The following is a 19942-nucleotide window of genomic DNA, read 5'->3' as shown; positions in this document are numbered from 1 at the left end:
GCCTGCCCCAAGATTACCTAGCCGACCCTGCCATGCTCTCCCGTTTCCACACTCGACCTGCATGCCAAAAAGGGTCCCTCCTTCATATAGGCACTCTCAATCCCAGACCACTACTAATTGTAAAACCTAAGTGGCAAAGATATAGTAAAAGCCTGGGAGTCCTTCCTAGTTAACATCAACAAAAAATACCAAATCAAGCGCAGAGGACACAAAACAACAAGAAACGGAGGAGGGAAATGGTACACACCAAAAATGCGTTTATTAAAAAAGCAACTCAACTCAAACCTCAGGTTATTACGAAAAAAGGACCCCCAATTATCACAACAAACTCTCAAATCAATAGATAATTTAAAAAAGGTGCTAAAATGTAAGACCAAAGCCTAGAGTCTACCATACTTCATGCTAGCAAGCTGCGGAATTCCAAACAGTTCTGGGCAAAAATAAATCTCATGCTTAATGGCAGCGACAGTTCAACTCGGACATGACAGATCAAATTTGGGGCGCACACATTGACTTAACGTACAATTTCACACTGGATAAGCTCATAGATAACACACCTGCGACCCCAACGCGACCCCAACGCAGAAGCATGGAAACCCAGCATGTAAAATCCCGCACCCATAGTCGGGTACTGGTGGAAGCTTTAGCCTCGAACCCAGTAAAGTCTTTTCAAACCAAAACAAGCTGCAAGCCTCCAGTTCTGGAGCATACAGGAGAAACAGATCAGATTACACCAAAGCAGGTTTTGCGGACTATAAATCAGCTGAGGGCAGATGGGGCCCCTGGACCAAATGGCCTACCCAACGCTCTATTTAGGCAAAATCCCATGGTTTGGTCTAGTCACTTATCCCCCTTGTTCTGTACAGCTTAAGGACCAGGAATATTCCTGGCTCTTGGAGGGGCAGTATTCTAAGACCGATTCATAAATCAGGGACTTGCACAGACCCTTACAACTACAGGTTAATAGCCCTAATAGACACTGAGGTCAAGATTTACGCATCCAATCTATTGGCAGATCTGGAGACTTGGGTCAGCAGTAAAAGTTTGATCCCATTGACACAAATAGGTTTACGGGCCGGCATGGGCACCCTAACAAACCTATCAGCACTAACTCTAATAGCTAAAAAAGCAATCGACAACTCTACCATTCTATATACATGTTTTCTAGACTTGAAAACTGCTTTTGATAAAGTGCCAAGATCTAAACTATGGGTCAAAATGAAAGCTTGGGGCGCCCCTCCCAACGTATTGGGAGCAATTATCAATTTATACTCGCATTCCTGGGTCCAAATAAAAAAAGGGGACCGTCGATGCCTAACAAAGAAATTTCTAACATTTAATGGGCTAAAGCAAGGATGCATGCTGGCCCCCAGCCTATTCAACATCTATACCGCCGACCTAGAGCGAGACCTATGTACAATTCAGGGAGACCCACCGAAATTGGGACAAACACCCATAGCGAGTCTGCAATATGTGGATAATATTGCCCTTCTCTCACAAACTCAACTTGGCTTACAACTGCTGATTTCTCAACTTGCGCTGTACATCTCCAATGCACAATTAACAATAAACCTAAAAAAATTCAACGTCCTATGATTCTCCAGCTCTCGAAAAAAATGACCAAAATTTGTTTGGAGGATACATTCCTGTACTTTAACCCAGGTGGATGAATACAAATATTTGGGAATCCTACTAGACCGTCAACGAAAGTACAAACATCATTTAGACCTTCGGAACTCAAAATCAAAACAACTCCTATTTGCTTTCAAAACCATTCAAAAACATCTAAGTGGAAGTTCAACCGGTCACTTGCTAAAGGCTGTAGCAGCAAAATTTCTGCCTTCGCTCACATATGGCTCGGAAATGATGGCTACCAAGGACTCTACAGTGCTAAACCTTGCTCAATCAAGATTGTTTAAAAATCTCTTCTCAATTCCGCAACATATTTCCCAAGCAGAAATACGCCAGGAATACGGGTTAATAAATCAGATCCCGGCTAGACAAGGGGCCCTGGCCAAATACTATTGGCGCATGAGGGATGCTGAAGACAACACACTTGCCCACCTCTGCTGGGAAGAAGTTGAAAAACGGGCTAGGCAGACCAACTCCACATGCAAGTCTCTTAGGCAAGCGCTTCTATCGCTAAACCTGGAAGAAGCTTGGCATTCACCAATGTCTTACACTGCTTTTAAACAAATTACCAACAAAGCCTTTAAACAAGCATCGTTGCAAATAGACAAAGGCTCAGTGGCTGGTAAAAGTCACGCCTGGACTGTGATGCCAACATACAATCAACTGATACAACAACCTTATTTGCAAGAATGTTTCAGGGATCACTACAAGAGGAAACTAAGGCTACTGAGGTTGGGGTGGTAACCGAGCAAAGACCTTACCCCTAAATGGTTATGGACCTGGTCAACTTTAGATTGTCGCCTCTGTGACAAGGGTGAAGAGTCGTTATTGCATCTATTATGTATTTGCCCGGCCCTACAAAATCTAAGGAAGATTCTCCTGAAACCACTCCTAGGAGAAACAAAAGTCAGGACCTGCAGGGCGGCTGTGATAAAATGCCTTAGCGGGTCTTCGTTACAACTTTCCTGCAAAACGATAAAATTCCTGGCATTTGCTGCCCAATAGCTTGAAAAAAATGCAGCAGCAAAAGACGAACTGGGACACATGGTCTCCCCGCGGCTGGACCTGGATTCTCCTTCATTTTCTCAATAGTTACCCTCCTCCCCACTTCCCCTCTCTGATATGTTAATACACTGCAATGCACTCTATTTGAGACAGGAGGGGACAGTTACATCTAATCAAATATAAGCCCCTATGTACGTCGCATCCCCTGTCATAACAGTCATATGTTGGCCCCCATATTTTAATGAGACAGCCACTCCCTTACAAAGTATTACCCCTGTTTCTTTTTTTTTTCATGTATATCTATGCAAAGTCGCTAAGGACACGGGGGTTTATGTCATTTTATGTAGTGTTTATGCTGACTCAAAGATGTTGATGTTTATCACATGGTGGTAAGATCCACCCTTTTATGATTTTAACAAATCAAATAAAGTATTATATTACACTTATGGCAGGGAACTTTGGGGAAACAGGTAGCACCGCACATCGGCGGGGGGGGGCCGAGCCAAGGCAAGACGCAGACACCATCTCTAGACCCCTCCACACTGCTGCCTGCCTGGAAAATGTACATATTAAATGTTCCCAAACTTGGAGGGAGGGGAAGGTTAGAGAGAGAAGACTCACTGACAAATAAAGCGATCCACTGGTTCTGCCAGGTCAGGGGCTGGCGTTCTGGGATCCGAGATGACATTGTAAGGGCAAGAAGGTGCCCAGTCCCTGGTCAGCTTACAGATTGCATCAAACTAACCCTCACAGGGGAAGAACTAGCAGAAAACCTTTCAGCCTTAGCGTTCTGAATCTGCCTCCCAGACTCATCGCTCATTCAACTCAAAATGCCACTTCCATTCTTGGGGAAGGTCCATCAAAAGGCTAGGAATACTCCTACCCACTCCATAAAAATCCATTGTGAGTGCAGTTTCAGGGGACACTCAACTACCAATTCATGAGAGGGCGACTAGCAGGGTTCAACAGGCTAGGGACACCCCCACCCGCTTCGTAAAACCCATAGTGATTGCGGGCCCAGGGGACACCCAGTTACCAAACTATGAGAGGGTGACAGGCAGGGGGCAAGACACACTAGGTTTTGGAGCAGTGAATAACAATAGGGGGCAGGCACTAGCTTAAATCACAGACCCAGGCACACACTAGTGGCCCCCTAGCCATTTTGGGCGATGTACCTCATCCCAGCCCAGAACCCAATTGCCAGTTAAAAATAGTATCCTGGAACGTCGCAGGGCTCAGCAGCAAAAAGCCTCTTTCTCATTGGAATAACCTTATTGAAGGGTTCAACATATGCATTATACAGGAAACCTGGAGCTTTGCTCCTCTTTATTAACCATGGTATGCCTGCTACGGCTGCCAAGCAACCACCAGGGGGATAGGATGCCCAGCAGGGGGACTGATAATATGGGTGAAGACCACATTGGGAGGCCAAATCATCCCCCTACTCACTGGTAGCCCTGACATCCTGGGATCCGCATTGAGGACGCGCTGGAGAAACCCATTGAGTCATTTAATATATATGTGAGGGAGACCAAAGGGGGTAGACCTTCCACAGCACTCACACAATTAGAGGAGCTACTGGACAAAAGCCCCCCACCCTCAAGATTATTATTTAACCCTGGGCTTAGTTCACGAAGTAGCGCTACGTGTATCTACGCGAAGTGCACTTCGCACTACACGAGCTACGCGTAGCACTACGCGAACTGCATAGTGCGCTGTTCGCGATGATTGCACAGTGCTGTATGCTTGTCCGCACTGTGCAATCATTGAAAACGGCATCTTGCACAGTGCGAGTTGTCGTTTTCTTGCGCTCGAGTAGATTTTTACTCGCGCGGCAGCGTTCTCAACGTGGACTGGTAGTTTCTCATCGCGAGCAATCGCGAGCATACGTGACCACTCACAATGAGAAACCTGACCTCCCCACGTTGAGAATCTCGCCAGAAGGTTTATTTTCCAAGCTCGCGATTGGCAACTTGATGCTGCTGATCGCGAACGAGGAAAAAGTCTCGCCGGGTTGCCATTTTGCTAACTCGCGGTCGCCAACTTGACGTTGAGGACCGCGAGCAAGCAAAAAATGACCGCTACGCGTGTTTGCACTGTGCTACGTGCAATTCGCGTAGTGTGAAGTAGCGCAAACTTTGTAAACTACGCAAGCGTAGCGTAGTGCTTCGCCCAGGGTTATTAATAATAGCAGGTGAATTCAACACCACATTCAATGCCCTGCTAAAGAGGACATTATGGGGACATGCCAAGATGACCTGAAGTGGGCTGTTCCTCCCCTAGATCTCCCACCAATAAAGAAATGGACGCAGCTGGCGCTCCAGATAAAGGCCCTCAACATTGAACATGGGCTAAGAGCTGCAAACAGAAGAACGCAATCAAACAGCCTAGGCGCTAACACTTTCATTAGGATGAGTAGCCCATATCGCATCGACTACATTCTCCTAGATCTGAGGTTATGTAGAACTGTGGTCGACATGACTGTGGGGATCTGTCAGAGCCTCTAAGAAAGTTCCCATCGATAATCTAATTGTGGCTTACACACTGGAAGGAAAGGTGTCAAAACGATATAGATACCTTTGCCCTAGTGGAAAATGGAGATCAAATTGGTGACTTTGGAAAACCAAGATGTCCGCCAACTTGGTCCTTCCTTTAGCGCACTAGTTGTTCTTCCTTAAAGCCATTTGGAATGTGAAGAGCATTCGAGTTATAATCAGTGCACTTAACCTGAAGGTTGGAATGAGCAGACGTTTCTGTGAAATTCTCGTTGGTTAGTTAGTTAGGGTAGGCGCAATGTAATTTGTTGTTTATTGTTGCTTAGGTAAATAATAATATTCCTGATAACTATTTGCTCATGCCCATGTATCCTTGATAGTGATCGTTTCCTGCGTTTGCGCTTACATTATACAAATTGGTCGGATGAATGTTGCTTACTCCTTTGCAACATTGTTTTTGAGCTAATTAGAGTTACTTGCTGAAATGAAGAAAGCTTGTTAAATGAGCACTCGCGTTTGTTGACTGGAATTAGGTCAAAAGAGCTAGGAACCTTTTCTCTCAAGGTTGCTTCACGCTTAAGAGATAAGACTTGACTAATTTGAGAACAGTTAGTGTTGGAAAACGAGGCAGCATCTGTGAGGCCTGCACAAATAACATGGCACATTTGTCCTTCACTGGGAACCAAACACCCTAGGGCAGCGCCTGACTCTCAGAGGGTAGCGTTGCAGAGCAGTCTGAGGCTTACTCAAGGGAGGTGGTGTGTGCTAGTAATCGCCATTTGCTAGTAATCGCCATTTGCAGCAAATAATACTCAATAATTGATTGTCCAGTCTGTACTTTGCTTTATAAAAGTAAGAGTACATTTATTAAACACACACACACCTCAATGCTATACACCAATTTACAAATATACAGAAGCTGATGGAATTACTTGGTGACATTGCATAAAATCTCCATCCCCGCAGGGGGGGGTGTCTAGTACCACCACTCCCATGTATGCACATCATCTTTCCCCAATGCAGTGAATTGGTCTTAACCTGGAGCAAGGGGCCTGCGCACTGGCACCATCCCAGCGACGAACCTGCCTTGGTGACACATGACCCTGACTGAGCATCTCCTACTGACCATACAGTATGCACCTCTACATCTGAAGGGCTATTAGTGGTCTTCACCTAAGCGCAGCAGCAAGAATACATGTTTACGCATACTTTAGAATGACAGTTCTCAGCACATTTGGATATCATTAAAAATGCATTGCAATTACAGCCCCTAAAGGCATCACAGATGATCACAGGATTAAGTTGTAAATACGGTCAGACACCCTAGCCAGAGTGTATAGCCACTTACATCCACTTTGCTTATGACATCACCTTAAACCAGTACTTCAGATGGAACATCAGTCCCTTTAAAATAACTACCCATACATAAATGCATTTCAGTGCAATTACACCTTTTCACTTCCAGGGGATGCCCTTCTTTAGACATCTCCAACTCAGCCCTTCATCCATTGGCACATTTCTCCACACATCTCCAGCTGTAGAACAAAAGTTCCAGCCAAGGAGATGTGCAAATGCTAGCTGAGCCCTTGAGGGGTAATTCCTTCTACTCCCCAGGACACCTAGGGTGGGACTTTTCTTCTTTGGCCTGGGGGAGGCTGCAAGGCTCCTGCAGCTCCCCCTGCCCCTCCTTCAACAATTGAGAGTGACCCCCTTCCTCTGGGGGCCACCAGCACCCAAAACAGCTGATTTCCTAATGCCTTGCAAGGCATTCTGGGGCACTTCATGACAATTTCCATGCATAGTAGATGAGCGGCTCTGCTGCTGTGCCGGGGAGAGCCGCAATGTGTGCCCCTCATCGCTGCGGACGTTCGCTGGAGGGTCCGGTCCCACCCGGACCCCTAGGTGAGTCATTCGGCTCGGGGAGCCCACCTCCGGCCGATCCGTGGATTTTCTGGGGCCCGGTCCCACACGGGCCCCTGGCACCTCCTTTCGCTCTTCTTGGGGGTCCCGGTCCCCTCCGGGACCCCGCATGCCCAATCATTGGAGGGCAGCCTGGGGAGTCCACCCCTGGCTGCCCTTGCCGGCTCCCCGCCCGGCCACTACCCTCGCGTGCTGCCGCGGGAGCCGGCCACTCTGTTCTGGTCTGCCTGGTGGGCAGACGCACGAGGCTTCTCCTACACCCCCCAGGCCTTCTTATCCGTGTCGGGCCCGGGGATGGGGTCCCGGGACACCCGGATATCTTCGGGGGAGGGCGGCAGCACTCCCCCACCTCCGCCTTACTTCGGGGATGGGGTCCAGGGGCCCCTCTATGATTTCGGGGCCCGGGGATGGGGTCCTGGGCCCCCGGACATCTTCAGGGGGGTGTGACGGCGCACCCTCGCATCCCACTTTGGCGGGGGGCCAGGGTACGCTCCTGGTGCCTCCTGGGGGCAATTTTCACGGGGGACGCCACGGCACTCCCTCGCCCCCCTCCTTCACATCACCCGGGGCCAGGGTCGGCTCCTGGCCCCCTTTGGGCATCTTCACGGGGGGTGCGACGGGCTTTGCTTCTTCCTGGGGCAGCCCCTGGGACCTGACCCACCCCGGGGGCATGAATGCGACCGGCAGCGGAGCCCCAGGCAGGGTCAAAGTTCACCTACCTTCTCGGGGGCATATCTCGGCCCCCAGGAGTCCAATTTGCCCCATTTTTGCATCTTCTTGCTCCTGGTGGCATCCCCCAGCCACTGGGAGCACTCTCCTCCATCCTCCGGATCTCCAAGAGGGTGCATTCTGCATGGAGTGGTCTTCCCTGGCTCCCTGCGCCTCTCTTCTCCCTGCACAGAGGCCTCTCCTTCTGCACACCGGTCCTGGGCTCTTCTTCTGGTGCTGTTAGAGGCCTGGGGGGCAGTCAGGGGGGTCCTCCTTCCAACTGCCGATTGCACCAGGCTCCAGGACCTTTCGCCTCAGCAGACCACACCCCAGACAGAGCTTCTCTTCCTGTGCAAGTACTTTTAAAAAGTTGAGTAGGGGGCTGGCAGAAAGTCTCTGTGTGTCCTATCAAACAGCGACACATCACTTCCCTGCCCCGGCTCCCTCCTTCTTGTCCAGCCTCTGGGTTAGTTCGAAATGGCGTCATCCAGTGTCTCTGGCCACATGGCCTCTGAAACCCAACTCCTTCCCCCCTCACTGCCTTCTCTCCTGGGTGCAAACTGGGGCCTGGCACCCATCGACAGCAATTGATGGATTGGCTTTAGCTCCACCTATCTTTTCTCCTTGGAGGGAAGATCTTCACTCTGGGAAGAAAGGTCATTAATCTAACCTGCCATTGCCAGACCCCAGCCAGGGACTCAGAGAAATATGACATTTCCGGATGACTCAAAAGCAGTACAACTATGACTTTGGACTCTGCAGAATACTCATTTTCACATCTGCTACACTGGACATTAGTGCGTGTCTGGAATCTGTAGGCTTTGTGGAAGTCATGTGGAAGTCATTTTAGCATTGGGCCCCACATCCTCATAGGGAAATAATGAAGTAAAAACACAGTAAGACACACTGACTTTCCCTGGCATGTTCCTTTCGTGTGTATAAAGCCTATTCCATGTCACCACCCAATTCTGCATTAGTCCTGCCACACCATTCACTCTGTAGCTGCTCCTGGACTGTGCACGCTAGGAATCTCCCCTGCGCAGCCCTTACATGTGTATACAGGCATGTACACCCGAGTCTGCAACCAGCACAGTGCCCTATACTCCAGCTGCTGCGCAGCGGCCTAGTCAAGCCAGGGGTACACCAGTAAAATCTCCATGCAGACTCCTTCATTATGAGTTCACTGTGGGTGAGTCCCAGATTATGAGGATCCCCACAGGAAAATCTCAACAATTAGGTGCTCAAAAAGCAAAAAATCCGGGCGGCCCATAATGTCAGAACCACCTTCTAACAGTTAGTTATTCACAGATATTCTCTCAGAGTGCATTGGTCTAAGTGTTATTAATTGCTCAAAGAAGAGAAAGACTCACACTTACCTGAAGATGTTTCTGCTTGCTGCTGTTCGAGTTGTCTGTTTCCTGGAACCGCAAGTACTTCCTCTGAATGAAAAAGAACATTTAGAGTATAAGAAAAGTATAGCATGTGATAAGTAATTCTTTGCAAGAAAACTTAATAGAAGTGGAGCAATGGTCAAGAAAACAGTGGGTAGCATATGTTGAGATTAAGTAAATATAAATACAAATGTTTCAGGAAGAATACATAATGAATTAGGATTAATGTGATTACAGTTTTCAGGTTAATCAAGGGATAAAACGAAAAAGCAGAGTTACAACCTTTGAGATGAAGACCACGATTCCTTGGCAGTCTCTTCTCTATCCCCAACCCCTTTCCCCCGTTGGAGCATATTCGCGAGTAATTAAAAAGAAAGTATTTGTGGAATTGTTCTGAAGGGAGTGGGGGGAAATTGCTGCGTTCTGCTCTTTTGTAACTTGGAAATTGAGGTGCTTGGTTCTGACAAAGTGAAGTGCCCAAGTCACAATTGCACCCAAGTAGATTGGCGGAAGGCTATGACTTAAAACATTTGGGAGAAATCCTGGGAAGTATTCAAAAAGACTTGGAGTCTGTGAGAGAGAAAAATAAAACCCTGAGATTAGAAATAATCACTTCTAGGAGAGAAACTTCTGAGTTAGCTAATCGTCTGAGTGGGATGCGTTCTGAAGGGGGTTTTAAAACACAAACTTTACCAGATGGAGGATCCTCTAGTAGGCCAATGAACTTTCTGGCCACTCAAGTAATACACTCTCTCTCTCCCGTAATCCCGCTAGCACCTCCTGTGCATTTCTGTGGAGACCCTCAAAAGACTCATATTTTTCTAATGCAATGTTCGCTTCATTTTATGTGCCGCCCAACCATATTTCCTGACGCACAGTCCTGTGTTGCATTCATCGTGTCTTATCTCAGCGGTGACGGTGCCTCTTGGTCCATGCCCGTGGTAACAAAAGACAACCCAATAATATATGATCTTGAGGATTTCAAGAAAGAGTTTCTATGGATCTTCAACACTAGAAAAGCTTCACAGACTACAGATATAATGAATTATTGGAGCTTAGGCAAGGAAATTGAGAACTAGTTACTTATCTAACTCAGTTTAATAAACTAGTAGTCGAAACAGAGTGGCCTGAACATAAGAGAGCCGCAGTTTTTCATCCAGGCTTAAGAGACGAACTGAAGGATGCCTTGGTGCTGATCCCTATCGTCCAACTGAGATCTCGGCCTTGGTGGACTTAGTTCTGGAGATTGACTATCGCCAACGTGAAAGAAAGGTGAAAAAAGGAAGGAATTCCGACCGAGTGTACCCCGTTTTGACAGGGTATGATCCGATGCAAGTAGACCTACAGAAGGTTCAACTGGCCCAGAACCCATGCAAATTGGTGCTATCTGTGGTCCATTGAACAAAAAAAAAGAAGAAAAGGACAGAAGTAGACTAAACATATTGTGCCTTTATTGTGAAGGAAGTGGGTATTTCGTGAAAACTTGTCCCAAGAAGCCCAAAATGCAGTTGAAGGAAAACTTGCAGCCCACCCAGCAAGTGGAGTTGAATTGGTGTGTGCGACTGAGGCATTGTAAGAACTGGGACCACCAGTTCTCCGTGGGGTAGCTTGGCTCGAGCAGGACGGCAGCCAGGGGCTTACGTGTAAAGCAGCCACTTAACACAAACATCCAATGAAACACACAGTGGCGTAATAATGGAGACCACACCAGTAGTTGTATTTGAAAAATCAAGATCTTTTATATAGGCTTTCAATTAGATCAATGCATTGGTAATTCATTAGCATTTCAGGTAAGGATTTCATTAAGCAGTTGCAGTAAGACTTATCATTAAAATAATAACCAGCTCATCTGAGCAATGAAACATTAAATAATCTCGCCTGTCGCATCAAACTCTTCGTCAAGTAAAGAGGGTACTTTCATAAACCTGGAGGATCCTACAAGAAGCGACTATAACATTGCATTAAAGTAACACATTAACCCTCTCATAGACGCTTTCTAAATAGCACTTCATAGAAAGTGATAGAATATTACAGCAAGTACTTTTCAGTATAACCGAGAACTTCAAAGAACACCGCCTGTAGTAACCTTCCACAAGCTTCTCTTCTTGTGAATACAGATCGTTTTGCGACCCAGATCAGATCATCAGAATACTACAGAAGTCCACCCCTGCAAGAAAATTCAGTACAGTGAAGTGAATCTCCCTCTCATTAACAGGCTTGTAAATATGGTGCACTATGAACATTTCAGGCTTGTAAATATGGTGCACTGTGAACATTTCAGACTTGTAAATATGGTGCACTATGAACCTTTCAGGCTTGTAAATATGGTGCCAAGGGGAAAATGTTTAACCCTCCAACCTCCAAACTCTTGAGGCACATTCAGAAGGGGGCCAACAGGGCCCAGTCTCAGTTAACCCTGGGGGAGGGGCAACCTCGGGCCACACTCGGCCTACCGCCCTCCTCCCCAGGGGGTTACCTCTCTGCTTCGGCCCTCCGGGGCCCTTGCGTAGGCTGGAGTCGGCGGGAGAAGCTTCTGCCGGTTGAGGGACCTCTCGCGGCCCGGCGCGGTGCCAGACGCTGCTACAGCGCACCGGCGCCAGGGGCGAGAAACACACTGTGGGACCAAGCGGAGGGGCGTTTTCAGCTTCGGGCCCCCTCCGCGATGAGTCGCGGCCTGTTCCGGGTGCCGGCCTTGAAAGGAGGGCTGGATCGGGGCAGCCAATGGCTGCGCGGCTTGGGCGGGGGCGCGGCCGATGACGCGGCGGTGCCCCCGCTCACGTGACCAGGGCCCAGGCGGCCTGACAGACGTGATGCGGCGGTCCTCTCCTGGCACCGGGGGCTGCCGAGGGGGGGGTTAATGTCGGCGCTGGACCCAGCGCAGGGCAGTCGGCCACAAGACAGGCCGGGAGCGCCCAAGTGGCGTCGCGTGGGCGGCGCCGCAGGCGCGGGGACAAGTTCTCCTCAGGCGCCTCAAGGCGACAAGGTACAGCGCTTGGCGCCGAGGCAGGGAAGCGCTTAGGGGGGCTTCACAGCGCTGGTTGCCGGCAGCGCTTGGCAAATCAATCAGCAGACAATGCTGGCAGAGGGGGAGGCAGTCTCTCATACAGCGCTGGGCAGGGAAATCGATTATAGCGCTGGGTTCACAGTTCAGCAGGGACTGCAGGCAGAATAGAAGACAGGATAGTTCAGTCAAGGGGAGACAAGTGGGGCAAGGTGGGCCCACTGCAGGCAGGGGGTGCCCAGGGCAGCACAGTCCAGTACCTGATCACTCCCCCAGCAGTCTCTGGTCACAGGAAGCAGTTTTCTTGGCGCTTGGATGGTTCTGCGCCCTTAGTTGCTTGTTTCTTGAAGAGGAAGAGGGGGGGGTGATGAGTTGAAGGCTTGAAGAGTTTCTCCTCAGTCACTGCAGATGGACCCTGGGGTTCCCTACCACTGGGCCAGATCAGGGGGCTAGCTTTGGACACCTCACCCAGCTTAAGAGGCAGCACCTAGATCCTGTCACTCCCAGTAGCATATGTCCCTGACTAGGCCCTCCCGCCTAAAACTCCTGCGTGGGTTCCCCAGGTCAGTGATGTCCCAACTGAATGGAAAGTTTTCCCTCCCTTGCTTATATAGGCCCAGGTCAGGTGACCACCCTCTAAGACGGCAAAACTAAGCTCCGCCCTTATTCTAGAAGGTGCCAGGAGCTTCCCTACTCTAACTGTGGGCAGGCAAGGCAGGCTGGAATGTCAACATTGTTTGGAGTCCCTGCCAGCTCCTGGCATCTAGAATGCGCCTTAACAAGACCACACTGCAGTAACAGGGGTCAGTGGCAGCCATGTTGAAGGTAGAGCACCTGTACCTAACATTGATTTTAACAATACACAAGGCATTACAACCTCGCAGGGCCTATACAACTACATTATAAAGGGGGGACATCCTGAGTTAGGGGAAGCAAAAAGCAAAAAAATGTCAGTGAAAAGGGCCACGTCCAACAGGCATCAACTCTAAAGGATCATTTGTTGGCCAATACGTTACAAGTCTCTTATAATAAATAATTAAGCCCTTCCCCGCAGGGTTAATTCCCCCATGGTGCTGGGGGTAGGGGGGCGCGCGCAGCACCATGGTGCTTGTCACAACCTGAGCTCGTCACGCTGCACGGTGGCCTGTGTTCATGACGAGCTGAGCTCATCATGACCACACCTGTTTCCGTGGAGCGCTCAGAACAGCAGGGGAATTATCTCCGCGTGTGAGCGTCGCGCGGGTCATGAGGAGCTCAGCTCATCATGAGCACAGCGCAACCGTGCCTCATGACTAGCTGAGCTCGTCATGAGCACGGGAGGGGTTAAATAATTCTGTCATTGATCCTGACATTTCGAAATACCACCTTAGAAAGAATCTCAGTGATGATTGATTCAGGAGCCACTGGCAACTTCTCCGATCTTAAGTTTCCTTGGTCTATTGGATTGGTCGCTATCAAAAAAGAAAAAAGTGAGGCAGTTTGAGCTGTCAATGGAACAAATTTGTCTTCTGGACCTATCACTAGTCAAACAGAGCCCCTGCAGCTAAGAAATTCAAATGGTCACCCAGAAATGTTACAGTTTAATTTGATAGACACCCCACAGTTCCAACTCATCCTGGGGCTTCCTTGGTTGACCAAACATAAACCGGCAATTAATTGGAACACAGGAACTGTTAAATTAAACTCAGAGTACTGCAAGGAACATTGGTTTGGTCATGAGGCATGCCAACACAATTCAAATGCTGCAACCCTACTCTGTGAAAATAGAGTTTCTGTTTGTGTAATACAGACCAAAGAAATCCCAAAGGAATATGGATTCATCAGACCATCACAGTCTCCGGTTTCCTCACTACTCTTGTTCGTGCCTAATTAGGGCGGGGCGCGAATTACGAATGTGCATTGACTACAGAGTGATTAATAGGGCCACAATCAAGAAGAGATACCCATTACCTCTCATCTCCTTTCTCATAGACCAAGTTAAGGAAGCCAATATCTCCACCACACTGGACTTGAGAGGGGCATACCACCTGATAAGAATTCGTAAGGGTTACGAATGGAAAACGGCCTTCCGAACCAAGTACGGCTTGTTCGAGCATCAAGTCATGCCTTATGGCCTTTGTAATGCACCAGCAGCATTCCAGCATGTTATAAATGACGTACTGAATGAAGTCAATAATAACTGCTTGATCGTATATTTTGATCTACTGAGATTTCGTAGAAGAACACCAAAAACACGTGAGAGCTGTATGCCAATGGTTGATTGAAAATGCCTTATACGCCAAGTTGGAAAAATACTTCTTCAATGTGGCAACTGTCGAATTCCTTGGATTTATTCTCTCGGCTTCTGGAATCTTCATGGATAAACACAAGATTCAGGCAGTCATCGAATGGAAATCACCGACCACCGTGAAAGAAGTTCAGAGCTTCAATGGGTTCGTAAATTTCTACAGGAGATTCATTCACAAATTCTCTCTGAAAATCCTACCTCTCACTAGACTGTTAAGGAAAGGAGTGATCTTTGAATGGTCGGATGTATGATGGTGCCACGCGTACTTTTACAACGCGTACCGTTACAACGCTACTTTTACCACGCAAGTCGTTACCACGACTTGCGTGGAGGGGCGCTGGATAGTACATTTTTTAATTTACTATTCCAACTCCAGTCCCCGTGGACTCTAGGGAAGGAGTTGGATAGTAAATTAAACTATTTACTATCCTGGAGCGCCCCCCAGCGCAAGTCGTGGTAACGACTTGCGTGGTAAAAGTAGCGTGGTAACAGTACCGCGTTGTAAAAAATGCGTGCTAACCGCTGTATACCGAATGGTCAGGAGAAGCAGAAGAAGCTTTTTGCTCCCTGAATGAAAGTTTCACCTCAGCTCCGATCCTTTTACATGCAGACCCAATAGAACCCTTTTCATCTTGAGACTCATGCTTCAGAGTTGGCGATCGGAGGAGTCCTTTCCCAAAGACATAAGGAAACTGGGCAGTTACATCCGGTGACCTACCGCTCCAGAAAACTGAGTCCAGCTGAAGCTAATTACACTATTACAGACAAGGAACTACTAGCCATTAAGGATGCGTTCAAGGAGTGGAGATACTATTTGAAAGGAGTGTAACATACTGCGACTGTCTTCACAGACCTTAGAAATGTGCAGTTTTTAAAATCGGCATGAACACTCACTCCTAGACAGCTTAGATTGTCCTTGAACTTTGCTGACTATGATTTTGTTATTACCTTCAGAAATTGAAACAAAAATGGCAAGGCTGATGCCCTTTCTAGGATAGGCACCAAGAATCAAAAGATGGAAATAGAAGATCAGAAAATAATCCTAGAGGAAAATTTTGTGGGAGCAATTTCTAAGGAAAACTTTGAAGAAGAGGTGCGTTGTTCATTAGAGAAAGAGGAAATGAGACAGTGGGCTGATGAAAATCCAATAAGAGAAATTCAAAATGAATTACCTTATAATGAGAAGGCCTTGTATGTGCATACGAAAGAGCTGCAAAACCAAGTCTTATGTGAATGTCAAAACAGCCCCTTAGTCGGTCATAAAGGAGTTTAGAAGACTGAAGATCTCATTAAAAGAAACCTCTGGTGGCCACACATGAACCAGGAGATAAGACGAAATGTGATTGGATGTGGGACCAGTGCTCAGGGAAAATGGGAATGGCAGTCTCCCAAGGGTTTGTTGCGACCTCTTCCTACACCTCCATCTCCTTGGCACTCGGTTTCCCTAGATCTCACGGTGGATCTTTCTTTAAGTCAAGGCTATAGTACAATATTAGTCTTTGTAGACATCTTTAGCAAAATGACACTTTTCGAACCCTTAAAGAAATCCCCACAGCAAAACAACTAGTTCAACACTTAAAAAAACATGTCATTCGACTTCAAGGCATTCCAAAAGTTTTAATCACAAACAGGGATTCCCAATTTGTTACCAAATTTTGCAGAGCCTTTACAAAGAGTTTACACATTGAAACCCGTTACTCCTCTAGTTTCCATCCAGAAAACGATGGGCAAACAGAACGCACTAATCAAGAACTGGAGCAATACCTCAGACTCTTCTTGCTAAAGAAAGAAGGTGACTGGCCAGACTATCTATGGACCGCTGAATTTGACCATAATAATGCTAAAAATGTGTATACTGGTTTTACACCATTTTATTTAAATTCAGGCAGACATCTGACTTCCCTAATCGATTGTAACGATGTAGAGGTACCAGCCGTCCAATCTATACTAATATTATAAAGAGAGAACTGTGAACCTTTGAGGCGGGTAAACTCTGGAAGTACAGCACCAATCATAACACCCAATACACCATTGGAAAGGGGAGTGAATGCAGATGGACATAGGCTACACATCTGGGCACCATATACATTAGAAACGTAAAACAACATAGGGGGGCAAAGTAGTCCCTTCTGGGCGTTCTAAACGACAGTGGCCGTGTTGGTGGGCGTGGCGTGGGCGTCATTGGGGGGCGTGGAGTGTCCTCTCTCATCGACCTCAAACTACACTACAGTGGGCGGAAGCGCCGCACGTTAAACAGAGTGCTGGCAATTATAAACTAAACACACCATTGCATCATGAAACAAATTCGAAGTACAAACGCAAGTTCGCCCACAACTTTCATCAACAAGTGGGCGTGGCGTGGCCGTCACTGGGGGGCGTGGCGTGTGCTGTCATCGACGTCAAACTACACTACTGCAGTGGTTGGAAGCGCCGCGCGTTAAACAGAGTGTTGCCAATCGTATCAATTCTTTCACATTCACAGGGGGCCCCATTGGACGCCTAATGAAGGTGGCCGTACGTGTCAATGTGCGCGTAAAAGGATTACAATTCCAAGCGCCGCACGTTAAACACAGTGCTCACAATTACAAACGAAGACGGATTACAAATGCAGACGCGACCTCATTGCATGCCTTAACGTACACAGACGGGCGGCAATAGCGGGAAGTCTGTAGACTAGATGAGGGAAGTCTGAGGTGAGTGTACTCGAGTGATGTTGTGAGGATGAGGTGACTGGGCTCAGGAGGTTTGATAATAAAAATATTTACCAAGTAAGTAGGTTAAACAAGTGGCCCCCAACTCTTAAAAAAAGAGTTTGTGGAGGATCATGCCCGACACAGTTTGTTTCCAGGTTTTGATCACATCCCAGGCACAATATATAATGAGTAGGACCGAAATCTGTAGTTGTACAACGCAGAACTAAAAAAATGAGCATTTTTTTTTTACTGTTATGAGAATCGGTATCCGGAAGGAGTATATTCCAACCCCAAGATATGGAATAAGAAAACACCACGTGCACTGCACAAAGGCCTTTGGCTAGCGTCCACCCGCCTGAGCCTGTGACGCTTCACTCTGCCCTGTCTCCAGTGTAACGAAGGGTGCACACTCCAAGGACCAAACATTGCTGCATTCGATCAATAAAAGGTCGAAACTCGATCAGCAGCATTTAAAACAATTTAGGATAACCAAGAAGGGGGGCAAATGTACTATGTCTTGAAATGCAGTTTACAGATGGATTTAAAGAAGCACAAAGCAACAAACAAGAACATTAGAGGAAAGCACATTCCAGCTCCCACAAGAGGATCTATCCATTCTACATACAAACAGTTGGAGGCAAATACCTACTTGATACCATGCGGTAAACACACATTTGCGAATAATTAAAGTGTTTTCATGGTGTGTTCACTCTACTCTTCTTCCAGTGAAGTAACCTTCATCTTGACCGAAATCGAAAGAATGAGAGGCTGAGTTGGCTTTATTGTATCCCAGCTCATGCCACAACCTGCTGAACTTTACTTATAGGAAAGACTGCTGTTGTACATCCGATAAAAAGAAATCTCAGTAGAGGGCGATGAACTGATCCGGCAAATTCTCTGGCAAGGACACATGAATACTTGACCTTGAGACTGCCACCAGTACACTGACTGTTCCCTGAGCCTCTAGCTTGAGACCAGAACAATAGGGCTCTGTTACCCCTTAAGTAGAAAATAATCAGGGGAGAATATGGAATTTTGGCATTTTGTCAGAATTAGGATTTAGCAATGAAATTCGAGGCAGTGATAAATCCCTGATAACAGTGCCATATTAGATGTCTTTCCCCGCTCAGGTCTTGTGGTTACTTACATGTTAACTACAGATAGTGGCTCCTAGAATAATGTATCCAAACGTGGCCCAACAATCCATGTTGTAAATACTGTGAAAACACTGCCCTTTGCGTCATAATTTAACAATGTCATGAAAAGTTGTCAAATATGCATTGATTTGTTTATATTTAGGTGCAATTAAAAATCAGTTGCAACCTTCCAGAAGGCGGTACTGACTGATGAAACTACTTTAGCACAACAGTAGTGTCTCATGAAAATTAGTCACCACCGCCTTCCTCATATCTCACCATCAAAAATGAAACTGACTTCATGTACTGCAGACAAGTGCTCACCGACGTATTTGCCAAAGAAGCTTGATGTACCAGTTACCAGATGTGTTGTTCTGCAAATGAAGTTCACAAAATACATATTCGTAGTGGGTCGCAGTTTTTGCTAGCCAATCAGTGTGTGAGGTAGGTCGCAAATTGAGACCCATTGCGAATGGTTAGTCACAGGCATGGTGGCCTGCTGGAGTCAGCTTTTAAATAAAGCTATATTTTTTTTGTAAATACAGCCAGTTTTTCTAAAATGTAAACGGGATGCAGTAAGTACGTTTATTTTTTAGTTAATTAAAACCATAGTAATCTATACTACTATTATAAAGAGACTACTGGAAACCTTTGAGGCGGGTAAACTCTGGAACCACAGCGCCAATCCCAACACCCAATAAATCATTGGAATTGTCAGGGTCTGCAGAGTGACATAGGCTATATACCACCCAAAAATATACGTTCTTTAAAAAATATACGTTAAAAAAAAGTAATCCCTTGGAAGTAGCGCCGGCCGTGTGCGCTAACGACATGCGTGCTGACATCATCAGGAGCGGCGGACAGGAGCGCGAGGAGGAGCGGCGGACAGGAGCGCGGGGAGGAGCGGCGGACAGTAGCGCAGAGGAGCGGTGAAGTTTGCAGAGGCTGAGGAGCGGCGGCGCCCGCGGTGGGCTTGCAGCGTGTAGCGGACAGGAGCGGTGAAGTTTGAAGCTGAGGAGCGGCGGCGCCTGTGGTGGGCTGACGTAGGTGAGTGTGGGGTTGCAGCGTGGAGCGGACAGGAGCGCGGGGAGGAGCGGGGAAGTTTGAGAGCCTGATTGCTCCCGGACAACGTCGGGATGGGCTGGGGAAGTTTGAGAGCCTGATTGCTCCCGGACAACGTAGGGACGGGCTGCTAGTATATAGATAAAGACATAGCTGAGATCCATCAAGTAGCTGAGCAAAATTCAAAAATTGCTAAAGAGCATAATAAGCATTATGCTGATAAAAATAGACAAAGGGAACCAAAACTTGAAGTGGGAGATCAGGTGTGGTCAAGTACAAAGAATTTGAAATTAAAGGGAGACTGTAAATTTCAACCACGTATTGTGGGTACCTATTCCATTGAAAGAATGATCAACCCTGTAACATTTTGTCTGACTCTTCCTAATCATTTGAAAATCCACCTAGTCTTCCATGTCTCTTTCTTAAAAAAGATTTCCCCAGACTTAAGTCTATCTAGTCCTCCTGACCCGTTAGATTTTCAAGGTGGAAGTGAATATGAAGTTCGAAGAATTCTTAACTCTAAGAAAGTTAGAGGTGTTCTCTTTTGCTTGATTGATTGGAAGGGTTACAGCACAGATGAAAGGTCCTGGAAGAAACACACAGATGTTCATG

General features: G+C 47.1%; 1 protein-coding gene across 8 annotated transcripts in view; it reads right to left on the bottom strand.

Annotated features, from left to right (window-relative positions):
- Positions 1–19942, bottom strand: part of LOC144806278 (collagen alpha-1(XII) chain-like) — a 655546-nt gene that overhangs the window by 272761 nt on the left and 362843 nt on the right. For all 8 annotated transcript variants that reach the window (XR_013606560.1, XM_078673198.1, XM_078673438.1 and 5 more), the window contains one exon: positions 9137–9199. Coding sequence is in view for 5 of the 8 variants with exons in the window: in XM_078673198.1 (XP_078529324.1) it covers positions 9137–9199 (63 nt within the window). In the remaining 3 variants the exon portion in view is untranslated. The remainder of the gene's footprint in view (positions 1–9136; positions 9200–19942) is intronic.

Source organism: Lissotriton helveticus, chromosome 1_1 (genome assembly GCF_964261635.1).
Source record: "Lissotriton helveticus chromosome 1_1, aLisHel1.1, whole genome shotgun sequence".
NCBI classification, from domain to species: Eukaryota; Metazoa; Chordata; class Amphibia; order Caudata; family Salamandridae; genus Lissotriton; species Lissotriton helveticus.
Note: the sequence above shows the minus strand (reverse complement) of the source record. Positions and strands in the feature narration are given on the sequence as shown.